Source organism: Schistocerca americana, chromosome 5 (assembly GCF_021461395.2).
Source record: "Schistocerca americana isolate TAMUIC-IGC-003095 chromosome 5, iqSchAmer2.1, whole genome shotgun sequence".
In the NCBI taxonomy this organism is placed as follows: domain Eukaryota; kingdom Metazoa; phylum Arthropoda; class Insecta; order Orthoptera; family Acrididae; genus Schistocerca; species Schistocerca americana.
In genome coordinates this window covers 470,995,611-471,021,773 of record NC_060123.1, presented here as the reverse complement: position 1 = coordinate 471,021,773, position 26,163 = coordinate 470,995,611, and the positions used below count along the sequence as shown (strand labels likewise).

The window sequence follows — 26,163 nt, the reverse complement described above, 5'->3', positions numbered from 1 at the left end:
AAGACTGTAGATGACACAGGACAAGAAAGACTCAGACAGAGATCAGACGAAACAAATTAAAATCACACAGAGTGTGAAGGTGGTTGGCCGACCATAGAGAGTAAAAAGGAAAAGCCAACCACTGAGAACACATTAAAAACTCAGTGTAAAAACCGTAGGCCAAAGGCCAGAATCAACACAAAACAATAAAATAAAACAAACACTCAGATTAAATGAGAAAAACCCCCTGCCCGAATAAAACGCAAAACTAAGCCAGCCATAGCAGGGTCATCAGTTAAAAGGGCAGGGAGTGTATCAGGCAGCGCTAATGATTGCCTGAGCACAGCTAAAAGGCGACACTCCAACAAAATGTGGACCACAGATAAACGGAGCCACAGCGACATAGAGGTAGGTCCTCACGGCGTAATAAGTGGCTGTGCGTCAGCCAAGTGTGCCCAATGCGCGGCCAGCAGAGGGCAACAGACTCCTGGCGGGAGACCCGCACGGACGACCACCACACAGTCGTCATCGCCTTGATAGGGCGAAGTTTGTTTGGCATGGGCAGGTTGCGCCATTCAGTGTCCCAGAGGTTGAAAATTTTGCGGCGTAAGATTGCCCGCAAATCAGTCGCCGGGAGGCCAATCTCCAGAGATGGTGCACTGGTGGCCTCTTTCACCAGGCGGTCAACTTTTTCATTGCCGGGTATCCCAACATGGCCTGGGGTCCACACAAAGACCACAGAGCGGCCGCAACGGGCAAGAGTATGCAGGGACTCCTGGATAACCATCACCAGATGAGAACGAGGGAAACACTGGTCGAGAGCTCGTAAACCGCTCAGCGAATCGCTACAGATCACGAAGGACTCACCTGAGCAGGAGCGGATATACTCTAGGGCACGAAAGGTGGTGACCAGCTCAGCAGTGTGAACGCTGCAGCCAGCCGGCAATGAACGTTGTTCGGAATGGTCCACCAGAGTTAGCGCATAACCGATACGACCGGCAACCATCGTGCCGTCAGTGTAAACAATGCCAGAGCCCTGATACGTTGCGAGAATGGAAAGAAAGTGACGGCGGAAGGCCTCCGGAGGGACTGAGTCCTTCGGGCCCTGTGCCAATTCCAGCTGAAGGCGAGGGCGAGGCACACACCACGGGGTGTACGCAGAGGTGCCCTGAAAGGAGACGGAAGAGGTAAAGCCCCAAGCCCAGAGAGAAGCTCTCGGACGCAGACCGCCATCGTACATCCAGCCCTGGGCCGACATTCTGGAAGATGGACGTGCGACTGTGGGAATAGGAGACGATAGTTAGGATGCCCGGGCAAGCTAAAAACATGGGCAGCATAAGCAGCCAGTAATTGTTGGCGTCGTAACTCAGTGGAGGGACACCTGCCTCCACTAGTATGCTGTCCACAGGGTTGGTAAGGAAAGTACCAGTGGCAAGGCGTATCCCGCTATGGAGGATTGGGTCCAGCACTCGCAACGCAGATGGGGATGCAGAGCCATAAGCCAGGCTCCCATAATCCAGACAGGACTGGATTAATGCCTGGTAGAGCCGTAACAGGGTAGATTGGTCGGCGCCCCAGCGGGTGTGGCTCAAGCATCGCACAGCATTTAGATGCCGCCAACACATCTGTTTAAGCTGCCGAATATGAGGCAGCCAAGTCAACCGGGCATCAAAAACCACACCCAAAAACCTATGTGACTCCACCACAGCAAGATGTTCGCCATCAAGATAAAGCCGCGGCTCCCGGTGAACAGTGCGTTGCCTGCAGAAATGCATAACGCAGGTCTTGGCTGCCGAAAACTGGAACCCATGAGCTACAGCCCAAGAGTGCGCCTTACGGATAGCGCCCTGTAGCTGACGCTCAGCAGCTGCAATGCCAATAGAGCTGTAGTAAAGGCAGAAGTCGTTAGCATACAAGGACGCTGAGACAGACGTTCCCACCGCCGCAGCAAGCCCGTTAATGTCTATTAAAAACAGGCAGACACTTAAAACAGATCCCTGTGGCACACTGTTCTCCTGAACTCGGGAGGAACTATGGAAGGCCGCGACTTGCACGCGAGAGGTACGATACGACAGAAAATTTCGGATAAAGATCGGCAGAGGGCCCCGAAGACCCCATCCATGAAGCATAGAAAGTATGTGATGACACCATGTCGTATCGTACGCCTTCCGTAGGTCGAAAAAGACAGCTACAAGGTCCTGACGGCGGGCAAAGGCAGTACGGATGGCCGACTCCAGGCTCACCAGATCGTCGGTGGCAGAGCAGCCTTTACGGAACCCACCCTGAGACGGAGCCAGAAGGCCCCGAGACTCCAGTACCCAATTCAAGCGCCGGATCACCAACCGTTCGAGAAGCTTGCAAAGAACGTTGGTGAGGCTAATGGGGCGGTAGCTGTCCACCTCCAAACGGCTCTTGCCCGGTTTCAAAACGGGGATGACAATGCTTTCCCGCCATTGCGACAGAAACTCACCCTCGACCCAAATACGGTTGTAAAGGTCGAGGAGGCGTCGCTCGCAGTCTACTGAAAGGTGTTTCAGCATCTGACAGTGGATGCGATCTGGCCCAGGAGCGGTATCAGGGCAAGCGGTGAGGGCACTGTGAAATTCCCACCCACTGAATGGAGCATTGTAGGATTCAGGATGGTGGGTGCAAAAACAAAGGCTCCGACGTTCCATCCGGTCTTTAATGGAGCGGAAGGCCAGTGGGTAATTCGCAGAAGTGGAATTTAGAGCAAAATGCTCTGCCAAGTGGTTGGCAATTACGTCGGAGTCAGTACAAACCACTCCATTCAGTGAGAGCGCAGGGACGCTGACAGGGGTCCGATAGCCATAGAGGCGTCGAATCTTAGCCCAGATCTGTGATGGAGTGACATGGAGGCCAATGGTGGACACATACCGCTCCCAGCACTCCTGCTTGCGTTGGCGGATAAGGCGGCGGGCTCGCGCACGCAGCCGTTTGAAGGCGATAAGGTGTTCGATGGAGGGATGTCGCTTGTGACGCTGGAGTGCCTGCCGACGATCTTTAATCGCTTCAGCGATCTCAGGCGACCACCAAGGCACAGTCCGCCGCCGAGGGGACCCAGAAGAACGGGGAATGGCAGATTCTGTGGCAGTAACGATGCCGGTAGTGACCGATTGAACCACCGCATCAATGTCATCATTAGAGAGAGGCTCAATAGTGGCAGTGGAGGAAAACAAGTCCCAGTCAGCCTTATTCAGAGCCCACCTGCAAGGGCGCCCAGAAGACTGACGCTGTGGCAGTGACAGGAAGGTCGGAAAGTGGTCACTACCACACAGGTCGTCATGCACTCTCCATTGGACAGACTGTAAGAGGCTAGGTTTGCAGATCAAAAGGTCGATGGCGGAGTACATGCCATGCGCCACACTGAAGTGTGTGAAGGAACCATCATTTAAAAGCGAAAGATCGAGCTGTGACAATAAATGCTCAATGGTGGCACCTCGACCTGTCGCCACTGACCCACCCCACAGAGGGTTATGGGCGTTGAAGTCGCCCAGTAACAAGAAAGGTGGCGGCAATTGGGCTATCAGTGCAGCTAGGACATGCTGCACGACATCACCATCCGGTGGAAGGTAAAGACTGCAGCGGTAACAGCCTGTGGCGTCCACACCTGAACAGCGACAGCCTCTAAATGTGTTTGTAGAGGGACAGACTCGCTGTGAAGAGAGTTAAGGACATAGATGCAGACGCCACCAGACAACCTTTCATAAGCTGCCCGGTTCTTATAATAACCCCGATAGCCACGGAGGGCGGGGGTTCACATTGCTGGAAACCAAGTTTCCTGAAGAGCAATGCAGAAGAAAGGGTGAAGGCTGATAAGTTGGCGGAGCTCAGCTAGATGGTGGAAGAAACCGCTGCAGTTCCACTGGAGGATGATATTGTCCATGGCTGAGAAAGGCGTGAAGGGACTGGAAAGTCAGATTATGCCGCTGGATCACCTGCTGCCTCCAATGGAGCACCTGTGCGAGTGCTATCCATCGCGTCTGAGGGACCGGCGAGATCGAGGTCCTCAGCGGACACCAGAATCTCCACCTCGTCCTCAGACGCAGAGCTGGAAGGTTGCGGTGGGGTGGCTGCCACCGCGAGTTCCTTGGGCTTAGAGCTCTTCTTCTTGGGTTTCCCACGCTGCTCCTTGGGTTTCACTAGCTGGGAGGGCTTCACCGATTCAGTCTCCGGGACGGAGGAGGATCGCGAAGCCCTACGACCAGTTGATTGTGGGCACTTACGCCACTGTCGGTCGTCAGCCTTCCCGCTGATGGAAACCTGGGAAGGGAGGGACCCAAGGGACCCCTTGCGAGCGTGAGAAGCCGAAGAAGTTGGACACTTCTCCGGCTTAGAAGCGGGGACGGACGTCCCCGATGGGTGGGATGATGTTGCTCCTGAGGTAGGTGGCGCAGGAGCAACCCGGTGGGTAGAGCCCCCCCACTGGCGAGGGGGCAGGAGGAGTTGTACTACTCGTCGATCCAGCCGGAATTCGAGAAACTGATGGGGCTAGCACAGATGTTGTAGCAGCGGCGTAGGAAGATGTCATTCTCACAGGATGGAGTCGGTCGTATTTCCGTTTGGCCTCAGTATAGGTCAGTCGGTCCAGGGTCTTATATTCCATGATTTTACGCTCTTTCTGGAAGATTCTGCAGTCTGGCAAGCAATGTGAATGGTGCTCCCCGCAGTTGACACAGAAAGGAGGCAGGGCACATGGAGTATTGGGATGTGATGGGAGTCCGCAATCTCGACATGTGAGGCTGGAGGTGCAGTGGGAAGATTTATGGCCGAACTTCCAGCACTTAAAGCACCGCATCGAGGGAGGGATATAGGGCTTGACGTCACATCGGTAGACCATCACCTTGACCTTTTCCGGTAATGTATCACCCTCAAAGGCCAAGATGAAGGCACCGGTAGCAATCTGATTTTCCTTCGGACCCCGATGAACGCGTCTGATGAAATGTACACCTGGGCGCTCTAAATTGGCGCGCAGCTCGTCATCAGACTGCAAAAGAAGGTCCTTATGGTAAATAACTCCCTGGACCATATTTAAACTCTAATGGGGTGTGATCGTAACGGCAACATCCCCAACTTGTCACAAGCAAGTAACCGTTGTGACTGGGCAGAGGATGCCGTTTGTATCAGGACTGACGCAGAGCGCATTTTGGACAAGCCCTCCACCTCCCCAAACTTGTCCTCTAAATGCTCGGCGAAGAACTGAGGCTTTGTGGAGAGAAAAGACGCCCCATCAGCTCTCGTACAAACTAAGAATCGGGGCGAATAACTGCTACTACCATCCTGAGACTTACGTTCCTCCCACGGTGTGGCCAGTGAGGGGAACATTTTCGGATCATACTTCTGAGCATTAAATTGAGCCCGAGAACGCTTAGAGACTGCTGGCGGCTGGCCACCAGTGAGAATTTGTTATGAGGTGTGATGGAACTTGTTCATATTTGAGCATGTCACCAGAATGCAATGCCTCTGCTTAGTCATTAATTAACAGTAATAAACAGAGATCCATTTCTCAGTTTCTTCTACAAATCTATCATTAATACTTTCTCAACTCAAAACAGTGGCTTTGTTGTTGCATAAGATCCTCTGTCAGTTCTGGAGCACACCAGAACTGGGCGAACTGTCCACCTCCGTTTCTCCTTGCCTAACTCAGCCCTTGACATGGCTAAAGACTGAAATGCCACGTGGTTGTAAGCCTCTGCATTAAATACTTGATTTCTCTTTGCTGAGATGGCTGTGTTGGCATGACCTTCAGTACGAGTGAGTTTGACTTGTTTCATTGTGGATCATCCCCTTGACACCACTCACTCTAATCGAAGGCTTTCCCCACAGGCACCGCTGTGCCACAGCAAAGGCTACCTGGTGTGGCAGTCGTTGCCTGGAACTCTAGTGGCCCAGATTGGACAGACATACTTGGGAAGGTTACGGCTCAGGCATCAGCAGTGCAATCCCTGCTTTTTCCAGCGATATGACCACGAAGGTACATGACGACATCTCTATGATGGATTGGCTATCGCAATAGATTTTGGGCGCAAACGTAAATCCACTCTTCATAGTTGACAGAGAAGATCACAGCACACATTAGATAGTCTATGCATCACATACTGCAACCTTCCCCAAATGATCCGCACTTCTGAGAAATTTAGGAAGTGAAGGTCAACCCTAAAAGGGAACCACAAGTATGTCAACAAGTTCAAGAGAAAGATTGCGAAATGAGCTAAAAATGACAAGTGTTGTAGTAATAGCCAAGTCACCAATGTAAAAGTCTGACTAGATATAAGACTCAAGTCACCTCTTAGGACAGGCAAGGAACTGCCACAGGTATATTCTAGCCCCTGACACCACAGGATGGTGTTTACATCATTTCTTTATCAAGGCTCCTCTTCGAAGAAGATGCTACTCAGAATTTCAGCAGAGCCTAACGGAGAAACTACTTAGTTCTTTCATGATGATTGCATCATAGATCAGGTTCTGGGATACTACTCTGCATTATGTAAGGAATCTGGCTGTCATTCTTTCTTCACTCTCAAATATTTCTTTGAGGGGAAAATGTCAAGTTGTACAGACATCAACATAAAATAAATACTCAGATATGACACGGCATAAAATGCTCTGTAGACCAGGAAAGGGAACCATGTGAACAGTGGGCCAAGGAAGAGAGACAGCAGCCATTGCCGCTATATCGACTACTTCATTTCTGCATTTACCAACATGCCATGGGATCCAGAGGAATGCCACAGAGATGCCCCCAAGTGGAGCATGTGGAGGCAGTCCTGAATCCGGTGGACCAGAGAGTGGACGGGATAAAGCTTGGAGGTTGAGTAAAGAGCTGAGTGAATCCAAGCATATAATATACTGTCTCTACCGATGGTGACGGATGTATTGGAAAGCCTGGAGAACAGTGTAAAGCTCCGCAATAAAAACTGAACACTGGCCGGGAAGCCGAAATCTAACAGTGGTGTTGTCAATAATACAGGCACTCCCAACACCAAAGGTGGTCTTGGAGCCATCTGTGTAAATAAATGTGGCATCCTCCATTTGAGCACATAGAGCATCAAATGCCCGATGATAAACTCCAAGCTGACCAAGGTCATGTAGAAGACAGGTCCAGGGGCAAAGCCAAGGTGAACTTGTACCCCCATTTGTCAAGAAAGTTTTAGGAAATTGGAAGGAATGTTAATGTAGCAGTTGATGGAAACAGACTCTGGGTGGTAGTAGAGAGGAAGGGCTGCCTGCATACCTTTAAAAAAAAAGGAGGGGGGCATGGGTCAGATGAGCAGGCATGGAAGACAGATGACTAGCGTAACAACCCAGAAGGACAGTTTGCCGATTGGACAGCAGAGGTTCATCAGTCTCAGCGTAAAGGCTCTCCACAGGACTAGTAAAAAAGCTCCAGGCACTAAACGCAATTCATGTTGGTGGACAGAATCTAGACGCCAAAGGATAGATGCCCATACAGAGGAGTAAACTATGCTTCCATAGTCCAATTTCGAGCACACTAAGACGTGATATAGGCGGAGGAGCACCACTTTGTCAGCTCCCAAGGAGATACCACTCAGAAAATGGAAGGTGTTGAGGGATTGCAGACAGTGAGCCAAAAGATATGAAACATGGGAAGACCAGCACAGTTTTCTGTCAGAAGTAAGTCCCAAGAATCTGGCGACATCGCGACATCCATGAATGGAAGGTCAACAGCGCCTAGACGTAGAGAAGGTGGATAAAACTCCATACGACGCCAAAAATTTACACCGCCGGAGCTATGGTAGTGTGGGATACCCTTAAAGGGGACTTCAGAACTAAAGTAAAGAATAAAATTGCTGCAATGAAGGCAGACTGACTTATTCATTATATTTAAAGGCGCAACTTCATAAAACAGATGCTTAGCATCATATCAAACCATTTACAGACTGTCTCAGGAAACACTACTCCAATTGGCTTTTAGAAGTGGATCATGCACTCACTCCTCCAAGCAAGATTATGAAATAATCAACGATTTCATGGTGCATAATATCGCCAGAGTCTATCATCAAAAAGCTCAAGCAAAGCTGTATGTCCAGTGTCCTGGATGGTGGTCAGGACTACACAGTTTGGGAGAAGAGGACAAGAATAAAAAAAATTCCAAGATTTCCTGGTTAAAAATACACTTTTTCCTGGGCAAAAATACGCTATACCTCAAATGAACATATATTTTTCCAGTGTTATATGAGCTTATCAATCCTTTGAATGGTAAAGGTCTTATACATCGGTGTAGAACTTCCCAGCACTTTACAAAAAAAATGTTTTGGCAGCATCTTTCATGCATAGGAACATGTATGCTTCATATTTTCATATTACGAAAGTATAAATATTAATTCCATCAAATGTAGCACGGCAGCTTCCAATGCACTGAAACAGAGACTGCACTGTACAACATGTTTTTGTCAGCCTACCAGAGCTCATGCCACATGATCATGCTAGTCAATGACAGCAGATATTCAGAGCATAATATGGATAAGATGAGACAATTCACTGGCAAAACAATGAGAAAAGAAGCAAATTAGTATTGCTCTCATTTCAACATATCTCTCTGCATGCCAGAACACTTCGACTATTACACAGAAAAGCAAGTTATGTGTGAAACTGCAAAAGAACTCACCTCGCATAATACCTTTGCCACCATTATTGCACAATTTGTGATATGTGAAAGAATTAATATAAGTATGAAAAAGTAACCTTGAACCTTCATATTTTTTAGCGTGTGTTACCCTTTGAGATATACCAACCCCGAATGTGCAAGTAAAATTGCAAATAATGGCATAAATGGCTGGTCTTCTGGTGCCAAAATTTTAAGTGGCTAGTTCTCAAAATGTTAAGTTTTGAATGAGAGTCAAACATTCTGTGATTTAAGAAATTCATTGCACTCTCGTATGTAACATAACACACCTTGTGTAAAAGGAAATTTACTTTGGAAGTAATGCTTCTCAAACTACCATTCGCAATATTACACATGCCCTATTAGAAATGTAAACAGTTATTATGTTAGCTTCATTGAAAGGAGTTTACAAGACTTCGTAAAACATAGTCTTTGTCATAAAGCCTTCGATATATTTTTCTGTCAGTAGACACCTGTGTGTGCACTGTGTTTTGTTGTATATGGCACATTTTCTTTGCGGCTAAAGTTCTTTTGGTGTTATTCTCCTGTTTATGTTTTACTGCTGCAGTATTATTTTGCCGTAATTGGCTACAGTAAAATAAAATTCTTTGTTCAAGTATCACTACTTACCAGTCAACATTCCAAAAACTAAATGAAAGCTAAAATAATGAAAAATTCCCAATATTCTAAAAAATTTCTGGGGTTTTCTCACACGAAATAATTCCCAGTTGTCCCAGGGCATATACATCCTAAACAAATTCCAGTTGTAAAGTTAAGAATGACATGAATGAATACTGATTAACAGGCTGTTATTTCTGTGTATTTTATCTACATAAAACAGAAAATGAGATTTAGAGTGACCACTTGCGAATATTTTTGTAAATGGTTAATGTGACAAATTTTTCTCTACCGAGAACCTCCCCACCTCTCAAAATTTAGGGCACAGCTTATTTTTGAGCCAATTTGGTATAATCATTTCTGAAATTCATTCACTCATCAATTAAGCATTTAATTTATCTGATATGTTTCAATTCAAGAACTCAGGAAGCAATGTAGCTCTTCTGCTATCCTCGCTCTATCAAAACTTTAGATTGATATCCACACTGTGGAACATTCTTGGACAGGAAGTTAATGGAAGATGTTAAAAGTCATAAATAACTCATTACAAAGAGGAATATAAAATATGAGGCATGATAATTATGCATAAAAACAATTACTGTGAGAAATTTAAACCCTTATAAGAGTACATTAGTATCTGTTGTTCATAACAATGTGCTGTTAGAAGCTATTACGTATTCACACAAACTTTGCTAGTGCTTTCACATCTGCCCAACAGAGCACGTAAGAACAGAACATGATTCTGAAACAATTTTTAAAATCAAACGATTTTCAGAAGCCCAATGAGTCATAATACATTTATCAACAAATATGAGTGCACTAACATTTTGTGTGCATTACACCTTTACTTCTTGAGTTAATGGTTGTCAAAGTTACAGCCATCAGTTAGAAGGAAATATTCTCCGATTCCCAGCCAAGTGCAAAGACAGTCATGCAAAGATTTGTGTTAATACAACATTACTGTATGTTTACAACCAGTATGATTAAAGATAATTACACAACAGTGGTCGATGAGTGGGCGAACATACCTTGATACAGCTAGATAGAATCCCCCTAAAGATATTAATGATATACCAATGTGGAACACAATCACAGTTGCACCATAATCTTTCACAGCTTGCTTTAGCTTTTGTTTTTGAGAGAGGGGCTTGTTTGCATCGTTAGTGCTGCAGTATCTTGTGGGCACAAAGCTGACCTGAGGAATTATATACTGACACCGAGTGCTTAGGCTTTTTTTTAGATTTAAATTTACCGGCAAAGCATTATTCCTGGAATTTAATCTGTCAAAACAGTTAAGTGCTAAAATACCTGATCTCTTATTTTTTTCAAATTTCTCATGGGCTTCAGCAGCCGAATTTGAAAAGTGGGAATTTCTCAGCTCTTCGGCTACATATTTATCACTCTGGCCCCACTGTCCACCAGGCATGTTGAGGTAAGTGCTTTTGCCTTGTGATGAGAAGGGCTGTGGGACATTCGTCTGCATTACAGAACTCAAAGAAACAGCACCTCTGCAGTCGTAGCTTGCCACATGTGGATCAGAAGCATTTTCCGTTTTCCTACAGCCATTCTCTTGCCAGTCAATGGAAACAGCTTTTGCAGTTATTACTGGTCCAGATATATCTCTTGATCTCTCTGGCGAGAAGCAAGCTTTTTCAGCAGCTTCAAACTCTTCAACATTAGTAGGCAGCGGGAGTGGTGCTGCTGCCGGATACTGTGTGATTGTTGACTTGTGTAGTGGTGCAGCACCCTCTCTTGTTGTCACAACAGGTGCTTGCTTGTTTCTACCACTGAACCAGTTACCACCTTAAGAAAAAGAAATTATGTTAAGAAATAACAGTCAAATGTCACAACAACAGTTAAATAATAAAGAAAATCCCCAAAATAAATACATTAATTCATAGTCTAATGCACAGTACAGTTTCATTCCAACTAAGCAACTGGATACATGTTTGAGACAGTGATTAATTTATCTGACGAACTGCAATTCTTCCTCAGTTCTATCAATCTCCTCTGCAGAAATCAGCTTCTCAACAAAGAGAATGGTATATATGGGGTGGCACTAGGGCACGATGTCCGACGTTACTGGCTGGTTACCTATTTGGTAATCATTCCTATTACTCACACATCCTTAATACTTTGAGCACAAGCCTGGGGGAGGGGGGGGGGGGGGAGAGGAGGAGGAGGCAATGATGTCAAACAGAAGTACACAAGACATAGTAGAGAGAACATTTTCATCAGTGCACCCATGTTGAACAAGCAATATGTGGATGACATGGATTCAAGCTGACTATTTAACTCAGTATGCTTTTCACGTCTAAGCTCCGGAGTGTGTAAAAAGAAAGGTTTACAAATTTACAAACTGACTGACGAGACATGGACTTAATGTACAGTGGTGGTGGATGATGAAAGAAGGGAGAGGGTGAAACACCGTGCTGGCACATAGCCTACTCCTCTCAAATAGCACCAAGGGAGCCACCGAGCTTCCTGTCCCCATCCAGACAGACAGATCAATATCAACAGGTCACATACCCTCACTTCTGAGCAGAGAGGTTTGGAATTTAATACAGGACATTGGTGCAAAGACTGGTAATCAGAAACTTTATGACACCACATCTACTCCCCTTGCTGGCCAAATATTGGCACTGGAAATTTCATCCACCACCAGTATTCGAACCAGCTTATCTCTAAGTCGAGTGCTACCACACAGGCATGTGTTAGCAATCTCGGCTACGGAGGCAGATAAAGCAACGCACAGATCCACATTGAGAATTAATAGTACGAGCGGGGAGGGGGGGGGGTGTAGTATCAGGAAACAGACTGAAGTGGAAATGGTATAAAGGGCGATCAAAAAAATTTCTTCAGGTTACCTTCCATTCAGAAGGCTGTTGCACGCAGTGACTTATATTGACTTGTAAATAATAGATTTCAGCTATCAGTAGTCCTTTTTAAATTTTATTGGAAGATCTAGATTTCAGCTAGAAACTAGCCATTCTCAATGCACTATCATTTTTGATCAATGCATGTAATGCCTGTTGGACGGGCTTCATCCACAGTTCATTACCTACACACAATAAAAAAAAATAAAAAATAAATAAATATGTTTTAGGGCATTGTTGCAGTGTACATACAATGTAGCATGAATCTGATGCAGGTGTATAAGCACCAACATATAGGCAAGGGTGGCATTTGTATCTTTCCAACGTGTGTGGGTAAATGCGGAAATGTGAAATATGGCAATGTTATTACCAAAAAGGACCAATATGCTGTTATTTTTTTCTTGATTGCCAAAACACAAACAAAAATAAGAAATCCATTATGTGATTAAGACTGTCTATGGGACAGCATGACTGTTGTAAAACCTGTTTTGGAACGGTGTGCCAAGTTCCAAGCTCCTCGTGATTCGACACAAGACACCAGTCGATCTGGGAGGCCAGCCTCATCCATGGCTATTTGCTTGAAGTACCTGATGTGTCATGGACTACAGCACGCAGCAGGTCATGGTTTAGTACCAAATGGATATCTTTCATTTCATGGAATGCTGCTGCCAGGTTTATAATTTAAACTAGTATGGCTGTAGCCATCACCTTTTTGTACACGGTAACAGTAACAAATGGTGATCCTTTTAATTGTGAAGGAAACCGCCTGACACCAGTATTCATCCACTATCTTGGCAAAACTATATAAGGCAAACAGTACTTCAAAAATGTTTGTGATATTACTGCAGAACTGGCCCAAAAACAGTAACTTTCAGAAACCCTCCAACAGTTCGACACAACAGTAACAATGCAACTGCCAAATCTTTGATTACGGCGTGGTAAAGTAACTGGCATTATACTACACAGACAAGCCAATAGGCCCAACAGGTCACATTGGGATTGTAAGTTCCATTAACAGTAACGTAATTGTTCAGAATGGACAAAGGAAGGAATCTGTCCACCTCCTAACCAATGTTTGTCTTAATTAGGGAAACAAGGTAAAATCGAAATATGGGTGACTGGGTGAGGATTGGACCACACTTGCCTTTGACATGAGCCCAGTGCCATCTTAAGTCTTATTTCTCTGTACTACCCAAAGATTTTCCTTGGTGGCAACACTGGAAAAGAGAGCACTAAGACTCCGAGGGCAGTTCAAGAGTTACTTTGAGGAGAGGCAGTAGCCCTAGTTTCAAAAAATCTAATCTTGACTGGAATGCTATCCATATCACCCTTTAATGACCCAACAGGGGACACATGACAGCATTCAGTTGGCACTGCATGTCACCATGGGCCTATCTGTTGGTGTCACCATAGCCAATAAATGTGAATATGAAGTAAATGTTTTGACAAATTGAACTGCAACACAGCCTGATGCCTACCTTCTTCATTTTCAAAATTCACTTGATATTCAACATTTTTCTTATTACTAACTAACATAATAAAGTAAATTTTGAAATATTATATTGCAATGACAGAACACCAAAAAGTTATTTCAGGGCATTTTATATACATGCAACATATACGAGCAATAAAAATTATAATGGGAGGACTAGTTTAATTTTTAATCCTGTTTTAAAAGTGTATACTCCCAGAAAAAAATCAATCAGTACACTACACTCTTCTGTTTCTAATGTGGTCATGTGGAACACCAATTTAAAACCTAACTGTCTGGAGCACACTTCCTGTTCACAATCTGAATGTGCTGTAAATGTATTGTTCTATGTAATTTCTAAATCTTATATTATTCATGTATTTTCTGACAAACTAAGCTCCTTGAGGTTTGAAAATATTACTTTATTTTAGTAGTCAGCATTCTAGACATGTCAATTATCTGTTTATGTAGTTGTAGTTGTAGTAGTAGTAGTAGTAGCAGCAGTAGCAGCTTTATTCATCCGTAGATTTCTTTTTACAAGGATATAGGAGATGTCAGAGCATTTACGATTTTATAGCAATTTAAAGCAAGCTAATTTGTATACACATATATTTCCAGATTTCTAGATAGAGACAATCATTAGATTTACTCCTAGTATACAATACATTTTTTGCAAATAACTTATTAAATAACGTAATGCTACACTGTTCACTCATATCTCACTATCAGTCACTGCACACACTATACACACTTTGTTTTCCATAACGAGTGAGGTGTTGAACACAGAAAGAGGAAGAGGTGTTAGTATTGTGCTATGCATAGCTTGGGGTTAAGTATTTCTAGGGGAAAAAAAACCACACAGGAAAATAATAAACTGAAGGTGTTACGTGGAATTTGGATGTTTTCTGTTTCTTTGCAGATTACATTTACCACAAAGAGCTTGTTTAAGCTGAAATTTCCTGGCAGATTAAAACTGTGTGCTGGACCGAGACTCAAACTCGGGACCTTTGCCTTTGGCAGGCAAGTGCTCTACCGGCTGAGCTACCCAAGCACGACTCACGCCCCGTCCTCACAGCTTTACTTCTGCCAGTACCTCGTCTCCTACCTTCCAAACTTTACAGAAGCTCTCCTGCGAACCTTGCAGAACTAGCACTCCTGAAATCTGCCAGGAAGTTTCATATTAGCGCACACTCTGCTGCAGCGTGAAAATCTCATTCTGCCTTGTTTAAGCTGTTTACATTTAAGACATACAATACAACTGTATGACAACAAACAGAACTTTGGCACTTGACATATTTCTGCCTTTTCATGTTTAGTGCACAACCGTTTGCTTCAGTTGTTGAAGTGACGTATCTGGGCATTCATAAGTAACAAATTCTTCTTCCAAAGTAATGCTCACCGAACTGTTTCACTGTTTAGCTTTCTACTGTGGGGGCACTAGTACGAAAATAATAGGCATGTTGAAAACTTGCTAAGAAAAAATGAGAGATTCGCAAGCGTTACAGCCCACATGTAAAGCAAATTTCCTAGTTAAAAATGCAGAAAACTGTAGGTACGTCAAAGGAATTACAGAGAAATTATGCTTTAGGTTACAATCTCCGAACTACAAGCAGTGCGGGTTTAGTGATGTTGAGACAGATGCGACCATCACAATAGCAGTAAAACGAAGATATTGCACTATGTCGGAAGGGCAACTGAGCTCATGCAACCAAGTATATACAATTAATCTTATACTTTATTTGGTTTTATTGTACTGCTTTCAGCGATACGGGTAGAGACACCATTCTAAGGGTATATTTGGTTGAAACCTAAGATACGTTTCTGCTGTAACGCCACACTGTTTATCTCCTACTTACCTGAATTACTCCTAACAATTGAATGTAGCCGTGCTGACGTTGTTGTATAACCGTAAAACAGATATTTTGAAGAAATCATTCTTCCCTAAATGTGTTGTCATGTGATCTTAACTTTCCCTTCCAGACCACACTCCTTCGCAAATGACAGCAACTTTTCCAAGGTCGCCCCTTTCAAAAGCACAGCACTTTCTGTAAACTACAAGACATAGCAATGCTGACACTCTCCACATACGAAACTGTATACGAGCGGATCCATATGAAAAGACTCGTCTGCGCAAATACAATGGTGTCCAAAATTAAATCAACAAACGCATATTTTGCAAGGTTGCTTATATCTCGCCACAAAACGGTATAAACAGGTGATAGTAAAGTAGAAACAGTGCAAAGAATTCAGAAGGTTACTACTGCAACCTGCATAGGGGTAGACAAAAATGTTCTTCGTTTTTTCCATCTTAAGGGATTTACATACGCATTCCGACAACCGGTTAATGTGCTCAGTATGGGATGCGACCCCCTCTGGCAGCAATACAGGCCTGGCACGAATGGGTATACTGTGAATGGTGTCATCAGTCTCATGTTGGGGCCAATGACGCCCATTCTTCTTGCGGAGCTGCTCGCAGTCTTGGAGAGTGGTTGATTGATGCTGACGTGATGCAAGTGTATCCCAGACATGATCTACGGGATTCAAACTGGGAGAGCGAGCAGGCCACTCCATCTTCCGTTTCCAAGAAAACATCAACCACGTGTGCTCCATGTGATCTAGTATTCGTCCATCATTACGAAATCTGGGCGCACAGTACCTCGCAACAACCGCAAATGAGGTCCCAAGAACTCGTCACGATACCTTACACCAGTTAAACCTTGCCGATTCACCCTTACAATTTCATGAATAGGGGTTCGATAGCTAAACATAATCCTTGCCCACACCATTAGGGATACATCTCGACATCAGTCTCTTTCCACAATATTTGGGTACAAATGTGAATCCATCGAGAATCACTCTCCAGACTAAATTGGGTCTCATACAGATGAGCAACATTGGTCCAAGGTGGCATGTTGATGACTCCACTCTAGGCGTTCCCTTCTGTGAAGGTGCGTGAGAGATAGTCATTCAACAGGTCTCCAACAATAAAGGCCACTCTGCTGTCGCCTTCTACAAACAATTTGCCTCCGTACAACATGTTCAGTGCATGTTGCGAGCTCACATGCCAATTGCCCTGCGGTACTAAAGTGGTACTGTCGTGTCCTTACAGCCAAATTATGGTCCTCTCTTCTGAAGTCACACCTGCCCTAATCTTCAGGATACAGATTCGGTCTTTATAAATTGTCGTCTCATCCGCCGAAACAACAGAACGCTTCACACTAAGCCATCGAGCCACATCAGTTTGCGACTGTCCTGCTTCCATTCTTTCTATAGCCCCCCCCCTCCCACCCCCACCACCACTGCAGAGAGTATGGTACGCATCTTCCCTGTGCCATATTGCACCATTATGACTGTGTACAAAGCGATTGTGGATGTGGGACTACCCGGCAGACACTACCTCATTTCGTAGGTGACCTGATGTCATTATTGGCACGATTGTCTGCTGACCGGAATGCCATCTTCCATTTAAAACAAGATGGTACGTACATCTGGTTGACAGTTTGTATGATTACATCGTGAATTAGACACAGGACGGAGAAATAATGGTTTGGTGCTTTAATTTTAGACATCAGTGTATCTGTGCATGAAACAAGTCGCTGCAGATCTTCTGTGTCCACACAACGTAGCTTCAATCTACTGCTTGCCCAGAATCCGTCGGTCTAGGATGAACCTTTTTTTCCATTCTGAAGAAGCTGGGCGGGCAATTGAGAGTTTATGCTCTAGTGGACCATCGTTTTGCGTTTTGCATTTTTATTTTTCTCTTTAATCTCTTTTGTCAATATTTTTTTAAAGTGCTACTTACATCTATTCTTACAATTAGAACTTGAGCTAAGTTTAAAATTTACAAATTATTTAATGGTGGTGCCTAGTGTATTTTCTAATTTACACCGTTATTTTTCTCATCTTAATTACTACTAACAAGGAAAACTCCCAATCGCACATCTCTCACATTTAGTGGTGAGATGGCCCTGTGGATAGCCTGACAAAAACTGAACACAGATCAATCATTAAAGCAGGAAGAAGGTGTACTGAACTACAAAAAGGGAAGCGAAATAGGAACAGTGAACAGTCAAGATGTGCGACATTGGATGAAAGTGATTAGCGAGGGCATCGTGGTTTTGTGGTTATGGTGTTGGATTGTGCAAGGGGGGATCCACATTAAAACCTCCCTTGTGCTTAATTTTTTTTCACCGAGTTATGAACTCCCCATCCTATCTCTGACGTTTCTGTTCGCTGAATTCAAATTTTTGTCTGTGTTGTGGTGTGACGTCCGTGTGCAACAGTGAGGTGTAACGAAGGGACCTCCAGACAACGTACTTCCTACTTGTTCTGCGCAAGTACTACATGTTATGACTCTTGTGTTCCATTTTGGAAGTTTTGATTCTTGAATTCCTTTATTGTAACACAGTTCACACTCGTTTTTCTTTTTTGTGAGAGGTCTATACGGCATCCCGCCTGTTGTCACTCTTCATCACATTTACTTGCTTCAGTAATAGATTCTTACGACATGACTTATTTTCTGTAACTGATGTATATTATGACAATTGCAAAGACTACAGAAGGAGAACAGATATGTTAATAAATGGATGGAGAGTTCATGAATTTCTGAGAAAAAAAGGAACATGAGATAGGTTTGCACACGGATATTGCACTTGGCAGTCCGAGTCCGACACCGTGACTACTCAACAACGACGCTGTAGTCCTTGCAATTCGCTCAATGTTGCACATCTTAAGCTTAGATCGTTCATTGTTTCTATTTTGCTCCTTTTTTCACAGTTCAGTACAACCCGTCTAGTTTTCACACCTGATTTGTGTTCACTATTTGACGGGCTACCCACTGGACCATTTTACCACTAAAGCAGAGGCGTATGCGATGGGGAGTTTCCTTTGTAACTAAAACGAGGTTGACAATTAATTTACTAGCAAAAACTGGTTGTTTTGATTTTTCAGTATTTTTATGCCTTAATAGCTATTAACATAGTAATTCTTGGTACACAAAACAAGGTAATTCATTAGTTTGCTGTTTTTGGTAATTTAACTACTGGTACTGGCATTGTTTTGGATCTGTGCAACGTTTCATTGCACATGGTTAAACACTTTTATCTTATGGAATTGTAGTTGACTATTACAAATGTTTCTGTCTTTGTGATGGTCAGAGGGCGACTGTAAGGGGACATTGATGATGTCAGTGGGTAGTTTGTTATTGTGAGACTGTGGGACTGAGCTGCATTGTTGTGTGATCAATGTTGTCGCAGTTGTTAGTTTTCAGCGTCTACTTCTTTATTCTCATTTGAACCTGGCTCTTATTCTGGTCCCTCTAGTACACAGCCTGTGGTGGTAATATTTCCTACTGGTGTTTCAGTTTCTTGTGTCCTGAGGTCGGGGTATATGTCGAGTGTGTTTTATATAATGATGTGGTGGGGGAGGGTTAGATGTATTTAAAACTGGGTTTGTTGTTTATTGTGGGACAAAATGTTAATATGTTTTTCATGTTTTCTCTGTTGGCGAGAATCTGCTGGTCATAGCCTGTTCTCTGTTTTACGAGGCATGTTTGAAGTGGGGCGATCCCTGCTGATTCGTAGACAATGTCTGAGATTGTTCTAAAGTCAAGTTTGAGAACACTTCGGATAAGTCGTCGTTCAGCTGAGAACAGTTTGGTTACCATTGGGAAGGGTAGTCCAGCTAGTAGTGCAGAGGCACATTCCGTGATTGGTCAGATGAACGTCTTATAGGTGTGAATGGCTGTGGCGTCTGAGCAACGATGAATCGTACTTGAATCAGTCTGCTTAGGGATTTTCTTTGTGGTTTTTTTTTCTAGAATGTGGAGAAAGTGCACCTTTGAGTTGAAGTATTTGTCGAGACGTACTCCTGAATACTTTGCTGAGTCGTTCAGAGTGATTGGGATGTACCAAGCATTAGATCTTATGTCGATTATTTGTTATTTTTATTTTACTTAAATTTCGGTCTTTGAATAGGACTATCTGAGTCTTCATAGGGTTGGGCTTAGTTCACCATGTCTTCATCAATGTGGGGCCCTTTTAGGTAGTCGTTCGTTTGTCTTTGCGTTGTTATGGTAGAGATTACAGAGCACCGCTATGCCATATTGTCCGGTTTTCTGTTGGTCTGTTGACAGGTGGAATGTCAGTGTTATATAGGGAGAATATGAGTGGCGAAATGATTCCTCACTGCGCCATTCCTGCCCAGCAGACTGTTAGTAATAAAATATTAACGCTGTTTTAAGGCTGCAACACTGTTTTTCTTTGGTTTGTATTAACATCCATTCTTCAGACGCTTTAGTTTTTTGTTTATCCTCTTTATGCTTTATTGTCGCCCCCATAGAGCGTATGCTATTACTACAGTCTAAAGAATACAGTCACGACATTCACTGGCGCGAAAGTTGTTACCGTTTGACAATTGGAGCGACACTGACGCTCCAAGCAACGAGGAAGTGGACACTCACAAGCACCGTATGGATAAAGTTTGTTTCTAATTATTTTCTACTTAATTAACGGAATAGTTATTATATTGTTGCGTTCTATACATTACTTAATTACCAAGAAACACGAAGTATCGTGAAATACATATAGAAACAGCCAAACCACACCGCTTCAGTGATATAAGCTACAAGTCATTCATGAAGAAATACTTTCGAATACATCTGTATTTGCAGCTTACTCTTCTGAAAGGAAGAAAATATAAACACATTTCATGCATCAGAAGCATGTATTGTTTATTGTTTGTTGTTACTACCATAGACACTTTCCTTGACACTTAAAATTTTTTTCATGGAGTCCAGTGGTTTGGCCTTTCTTACGCTTCATGCGAATTTCTAATACTAGAGTATTTATGTAAACGTAGTAACGCTTGCTCCAAAAGAGAATATGTCGAAGATTCTTGCCGTTTGTAACTCTGATTTAGCAATAAGTCTTGAATTTGTTTCTCTTTTGTTGAGAAACAGTTTCATTGCTTTTGACGATTTAGTATCACGCCAGTAAGATTTTCCCTTAAGCTACATGTGTAGTAGTTCATTTGATACGTCAAATAGTGTAGATATTACATTCCATATCGGTTTCCTACGTTCCACTTTCACTGGTTTGGCCGAAGGTACAGCGAACAAAACCCTGCTTTATTGGATAGATATATGACGTCTTTCTGTAAGATGTCAGGTCTTGTGGTATATATTAGTAATTTTTTGTTGTTGAAGGAAAATGGCATTATGCAATAAATATTTGTATGATAGATGAGAATAGTAAATTAACTGTCTTTAAATTAACCATTTTCTATCTCCCAGGGTGCTACGAAACTAATTAATAAAAAATATGGTGTAACTTTTTAGTTATTGTCGATTTTTATGGCATTGTAAAAACTATGTCTCAGATCAAAGTAAACATTAGTATTCGCACTCAAAGGATACCGTATTCAGAAGTGTTGCTTGCTGGCCGCTTGGGGCGCTGCTATCGCTAGAGATAACAAAAACGACTGTCATGTTAGACTGTCCTATTACATATTTAAATAAATTCTGCCCAAACAGACTTATTATCGAGATTCATTTCCTGCGCCTGATAATTGTTTGTGGGTCAAGTGCATGAGTCGGTTTTTCAGTATGATGACACAGTTTTTGGTGGTATCACGAGCAACAGCAAATTTGACATTACTGGCTAGTGTTGGTGTTGTGCGATGGAGCAGTCTAAGCATCAGTGATTGAAGTTGGCTGGAGAGGACAACTGGGCAGTGTGGATCTTCAGAAGAAAAGACCTTTTAGATATTGTCAGTGGCATACCTATTAAGCCACTGAAAGAGAAAGAAGTTGAGAAAAAATCGTGGCTGGAAAAGGGCTCAAAAGCACAAGAACTTACTGTGACATGGGTGGAGGTAGCACCACTCACTTACTTACTTTCGTGTATAACGTTAACTGGCATGTAGGTGAAGACGACATATGAGAAAGAGTCCATAGTAAGCATTCACCAACTTCAGCAAAAGTTTTTCTCGCTCCAGTTTGGTGATCACTCAGTGGTTAAAGTTATGTTGAAAATGGAAACATCAATACTAAATTGAAGCAAGCAGGTGAACCATTTTAAGAGAAAATGAAAATAATCAAAGTGTTGATGCCATTGGCAGAGAGAGATGAACATTTCAATTCTGCATGGGAGTCTGTTCTCTTTGAGAAGAAAACTTAATGAGTTAACTTCAAGTTTGCTCATTGAGGAAGACAAGCAAATGAGTCTGATCAGATGGAGGCAGCTTTGGCCAGTGTGAGCAGGCAGCAAAAAATTGCCTCTTATGCCTGTGGTAGGGGGGCCATTTTGGAAAGGATTTTAAAAATAAAGCAATAATTGTAAGAAAGCAGGTAATTTGAAGTCAGATTGTTGAAATCCAAGGAAAGCAAAAAGCCTCAGGATGCAAATGGCCTTATGTGTATAAGTCAACGAGTCGACCCAGAAAATTATTGATTCATTCATACAGGTGCTAGCGAGCATATGTGCAGTACAAGAGAATTGCTTAAGAAACTGAGGGTGATGGTAAACTTCTTGATATGATTGGGTACGCTACTGTGGAACTGTATGCATTGAATAGGGTTAAATTTATCAAAACTACATAGTATATTACTTTTCGTGCCTGCACTGAAGTTCAATCTGTTTTCAATCTGTTTGTTGGACAAAGTTGTGTGTTTAGTGACAAATAAGGAACTATGTGAATTTTTGAACAGTAAAAGTGAAGGTTGCGCATTATCCAAACGTTCCAATAAAATGTATCATATGTTGTGTGCTATAAATGGAACACAATTGGAACAGGCAATGGTTACTTTGATGTGTGCAGATAACATACATTCTATGGTTGATGTTAATGTCACTAGTGAGCTTTCATTGGTCAGTACTGATAGTGGCCTGGTCAGTTTGTCTAAACGAGTTGAAAACTTGAGCGTCTGGCATAAAAAATTGTTCATCAGAGCATTATGTATGTGAGAGTGTTCCTGTCACATAAATGAATGGACTTTATTGATGACTTTCGTCACTTGTAAAGAGTGTTTGGTGGGTGAACAACACCGTTTGCCTTTCCCCGTCAGTTTGTTAGAGCTACTGTCACACTTGAAAAGGTTCATGCAGACATCTACATCTACATCTACATCCATACTCCGCAAGCCACCTGACAGTGTGTGCCGGAGGGTACCCTGAGTACCTCTATCGGTTCTCCCTTCTATTCCAGTCTCGTATCGTTCGTGGAAAGAAGGATTGTCAGTATGCTTCTGTGTGGGCTCTAATCTCTCTGATTTTATCCTCATGGTCTCTTCGTGAGATATACGTAGGAGGGAGCAATATACTACTTGACTCTTCGGTGAAGGTATGATCTCGAAACTTTAACAAAAGCCCGTACCGAGCTACTGTGCGGCTCTCCTGCAGAGTCTTCCACTGGAGTTTATCTATCATCTCCGTAACGCTTTCACGATTACTAAATGATCCTGTAACGAAGCGAGCTGCTCTCCGTTGGATCTTCTCTATGTCTTTTATCAACCCTATCTGGTACGGATCCCACACTGCTGAGCAGTATTCAAGCAGTGGGCGAACAAGCGTACTGTAACCTACTTCCTTTGTTTTCGGATTGCATTTCCTTAGGATTCTTCCAATGAATCTCAGTCTGGCATCTGGTTTACTGACGATCAACTTTATATGATCATTCCATTTTAAATCACTCTTAGTGCGTACTCCCAGATAATTTATGGAATTAACTGCTTCCAGTTGTTGACCTGCTATTTTGTAGCTAAATGATAAGGGATCTATCTTTCTATGTATTCGCAGCACATTACACTTGTCTACATTGAGATTCAATTGCCATTCCCTGCACCATGTGTCAATTCGCTGCAGATCCTCCTGCATTTCAGTACAATTTTCCATTGTTATAACCTCTCGATACACCACAGCATCATCTGCAAAAAGCCTCAGTGAACTTCCGATGTCATTCAAAAGGTCATTTATGTATATTGTGAATAGCAACGGTCCTATGACACTACCCTGCGGCACACCTGAAATCACTCTTACTTCGGAAGACTTCTCTCCATTGAGAATGACATGCTGCGTTCTGTTATCTAGGAACTCTTCAATCCAATCACACAATTGGTCTGATAGTCCAAATGCTCTTACTTTGTTCGTTAAACGACTGTGGGGAACTGTATCGAACGCCTTGTGGAAGTCAAGAAACACGGCATCTACACTCTGAGTCTCGTGGACGAATAGCGCGAGCAGGGTTTCACACGACCGTCTTTTTCGAAACCCATGCCGATTCCTACAGAGTAGATTTCTAGTCTCCGGAAAATTCATTATACTCGGAGATAATACGTGTTCCAAAATTCTACAACTGATCGGCGTTAGAGATATAGGTCTATAGTTCTGCACATCTGTTCGACATCACTTCTTGAAAACGGGGATGACCTGTGCCCTTTTCCAATCCTTTGGAACGCTACGCTCTTCTAGAGACCTACGGTACACCGCTGCAAGAAGAGGGGCAAGTTCCTTCGCATACTCTGTGTAACATCGAACTGGTATCCCATCAGGTCCAGCGGCCTTTCCTCTTTTGAGCGATTTTAGTTGTTTCTCTATCCCTCTGTCGTCTATTTCGATATCTACCATTTTGTCATCTGTGCGACAATCTAGAGAAGGAACTACAGTGCAGTCTTCCTCTGTGAAACAGCTTTGGAAAAACACATTTAGTATTTCGGCCTTTAGTCTGTCATCCTCTGTTCCAGTACCATTTTGGTCACAGAGTGTCTGGACATTTTGTTTTGATCCACCTACCGCTTTGACATAAGACCAAAATTTCTTAGGATTTTCTGCCAAGTCAGTACATAGAACTTTACTTTTGAATTCATTGAACGCCTCTTGCATAGCCCTCCTCACACTACATTTCGCTTCGCGTAATTTTTGTTTGTCTGCAAGGGTTTGGCTATGTTAATGTTTGCTGTGAAGTTCCCTTTGCTTCTGCAGCAGTTTTCTAACTCGGTTGTTATACCACGGTGGCTCTTTTCCATCTCTTACGATCTTGCTTGGCACATACTCATCTAACGCATATTGTACGATGGTTTTGAACTTTGTCCACTGATCCTCAACACTATCTGTACTTGAGACAAAACTTTTGTGTTGAGCCATCAGGTACTCTGTAATCTGCTTTTTGTCACTTTTGCTAAACAGAAAAATCTTCCTACCTTTTTAATATTTCTATTTACGGCTGAAATCATCGATGCCATAACCTCTTTATGATCGCTGATTCCCTGTTCTGCGTTAACTGTTTCAAATAGTTCGGGTCTGTTTGTCACCAGAAGGTCTAATATGTTATCGCCACGAGTCGGTTCTCTGTTTAACTGCTCAAGGTAGTTTTCAGATAAAGCACTTAAAAAAATTTCACTAGATTCTTTGTCCCTGCCACCCGTTATGAACGTTTGAGCCTCCCAGTCTATATCTGGCAAATTAAAATCTCCACCCAGAACTATAACATGGTGGGGAAATCTACTCGAAATATTTTCCAAATTATCCTTCAGGTGCTCAGCCACAACAGCTGCTGAGCCAGGGGGCCTATAGAGACATCCAATCACCATGTCTGAGCCTGCTTTAACCGTGACCTTCAGCCAAATCATTTCACATTTCGGATCTCCGTCAATTTCCTTCGATACTATTGCACCTCTTATCGCTATAAACACGCCTCCCCTTTCACTGTCCAGCCTGTCTCTGCGGTATACATTCCAATCTGAGTTTAGGATTTCATTACTGTTTACGTCTGGTTTCAGCCAACTGTCTGTCCCTAGTACTATTTGGGCGTTGTGACCGTTTATTAATGAGAGCAGTTCTGGGACCTTTCTATAGACACTCCTGCAGTTTACTATTAGCTCATTAATATTGTTATTCCCTGTTGCATTTTGCCTACTCCTACCTTGCCGCGTCTCAGGAGGCGTCATGTTGGGCCTAGGGAGGGAATTCTCTAACCTAAAAAACCCCCATGTGCACTCCACACGTAATCCGCTACCCTTGTAGCCGCTTCCGGCGTGTAGCGCACACCTGACCTATTCCTACATTTCTCCACTCAATAGCAGAGGTGGAGAAATTTGCACCCCAGATCTCCGCAGAATCGTCTGAGCCTCTGGTTTAAGCCTTCCACTCCGCTCCAAACCAGAGGACCGCGATCGGTTCTGGAAATGATACTACAAACAGTTAGCTCTGATTCCACCCTGCGAGCGAGGCTTTCCGCCTTCACCAATTCCGCAAACCGCCTGTACGAACTGAGGATGACCTCTGAACCCAGACGGCAGGAGTCATTGGTGCCGACATGAGCAACAATTTGCAGTCGGGTGCACACAGTGTTCTCTATCGCCGCCGGCAGGGCCTCCTCCACATCTCGGATGAGACCCCTCGGCAAGCAGACAGAGTGAACACTGGCGTTCTTCCCCGACCTTTCCGCTATTTCCCTAAGGGGCTCCATCACCTGCCTAACATTGGAGCTCCCAATAACTAGTAAACCCCTCCCCCCGTGTGCCTGCTCGGACCTTGCTGAAGGCGCAGCCACATGTCCACTCACAGGCAGAGTGGGCGATG

General features: G+C 43.5%; 1 protein-coding gene across 1 annotated transcript in view; it reads right to left on the bottom strand.

Annotated features, from left to right (window-relative positions):
- Nucleotides 1-15,775, bottom strand: part of LOC124615891 — a 67,149-nt gene extending 51,374 nt beyond the window's left edge. The window contains exons 1-2 of the mRNA XM_047144064.1: nucleotides 15,445-15,775; nucleotides 10,270-11,044 (exon numbers count right to left, since the gene is read on the bottom strand). Of these exons, the coding sequence (XP_047000020.1) occupies nucleotides 10,270-11,044; nucleotides 15,445-15,523 (854 nt within the window). The 5' untranslated portion in view covers nucleotides 15,524-15,775. The remainder of the gene's footprint in view (nucleotides 1-10,269; nucleotides 11,045-15,444) is intronic.
- Between the last annotated feature and the right edge of the window lie 10,388 nt (nucleotides 15,776-26,163).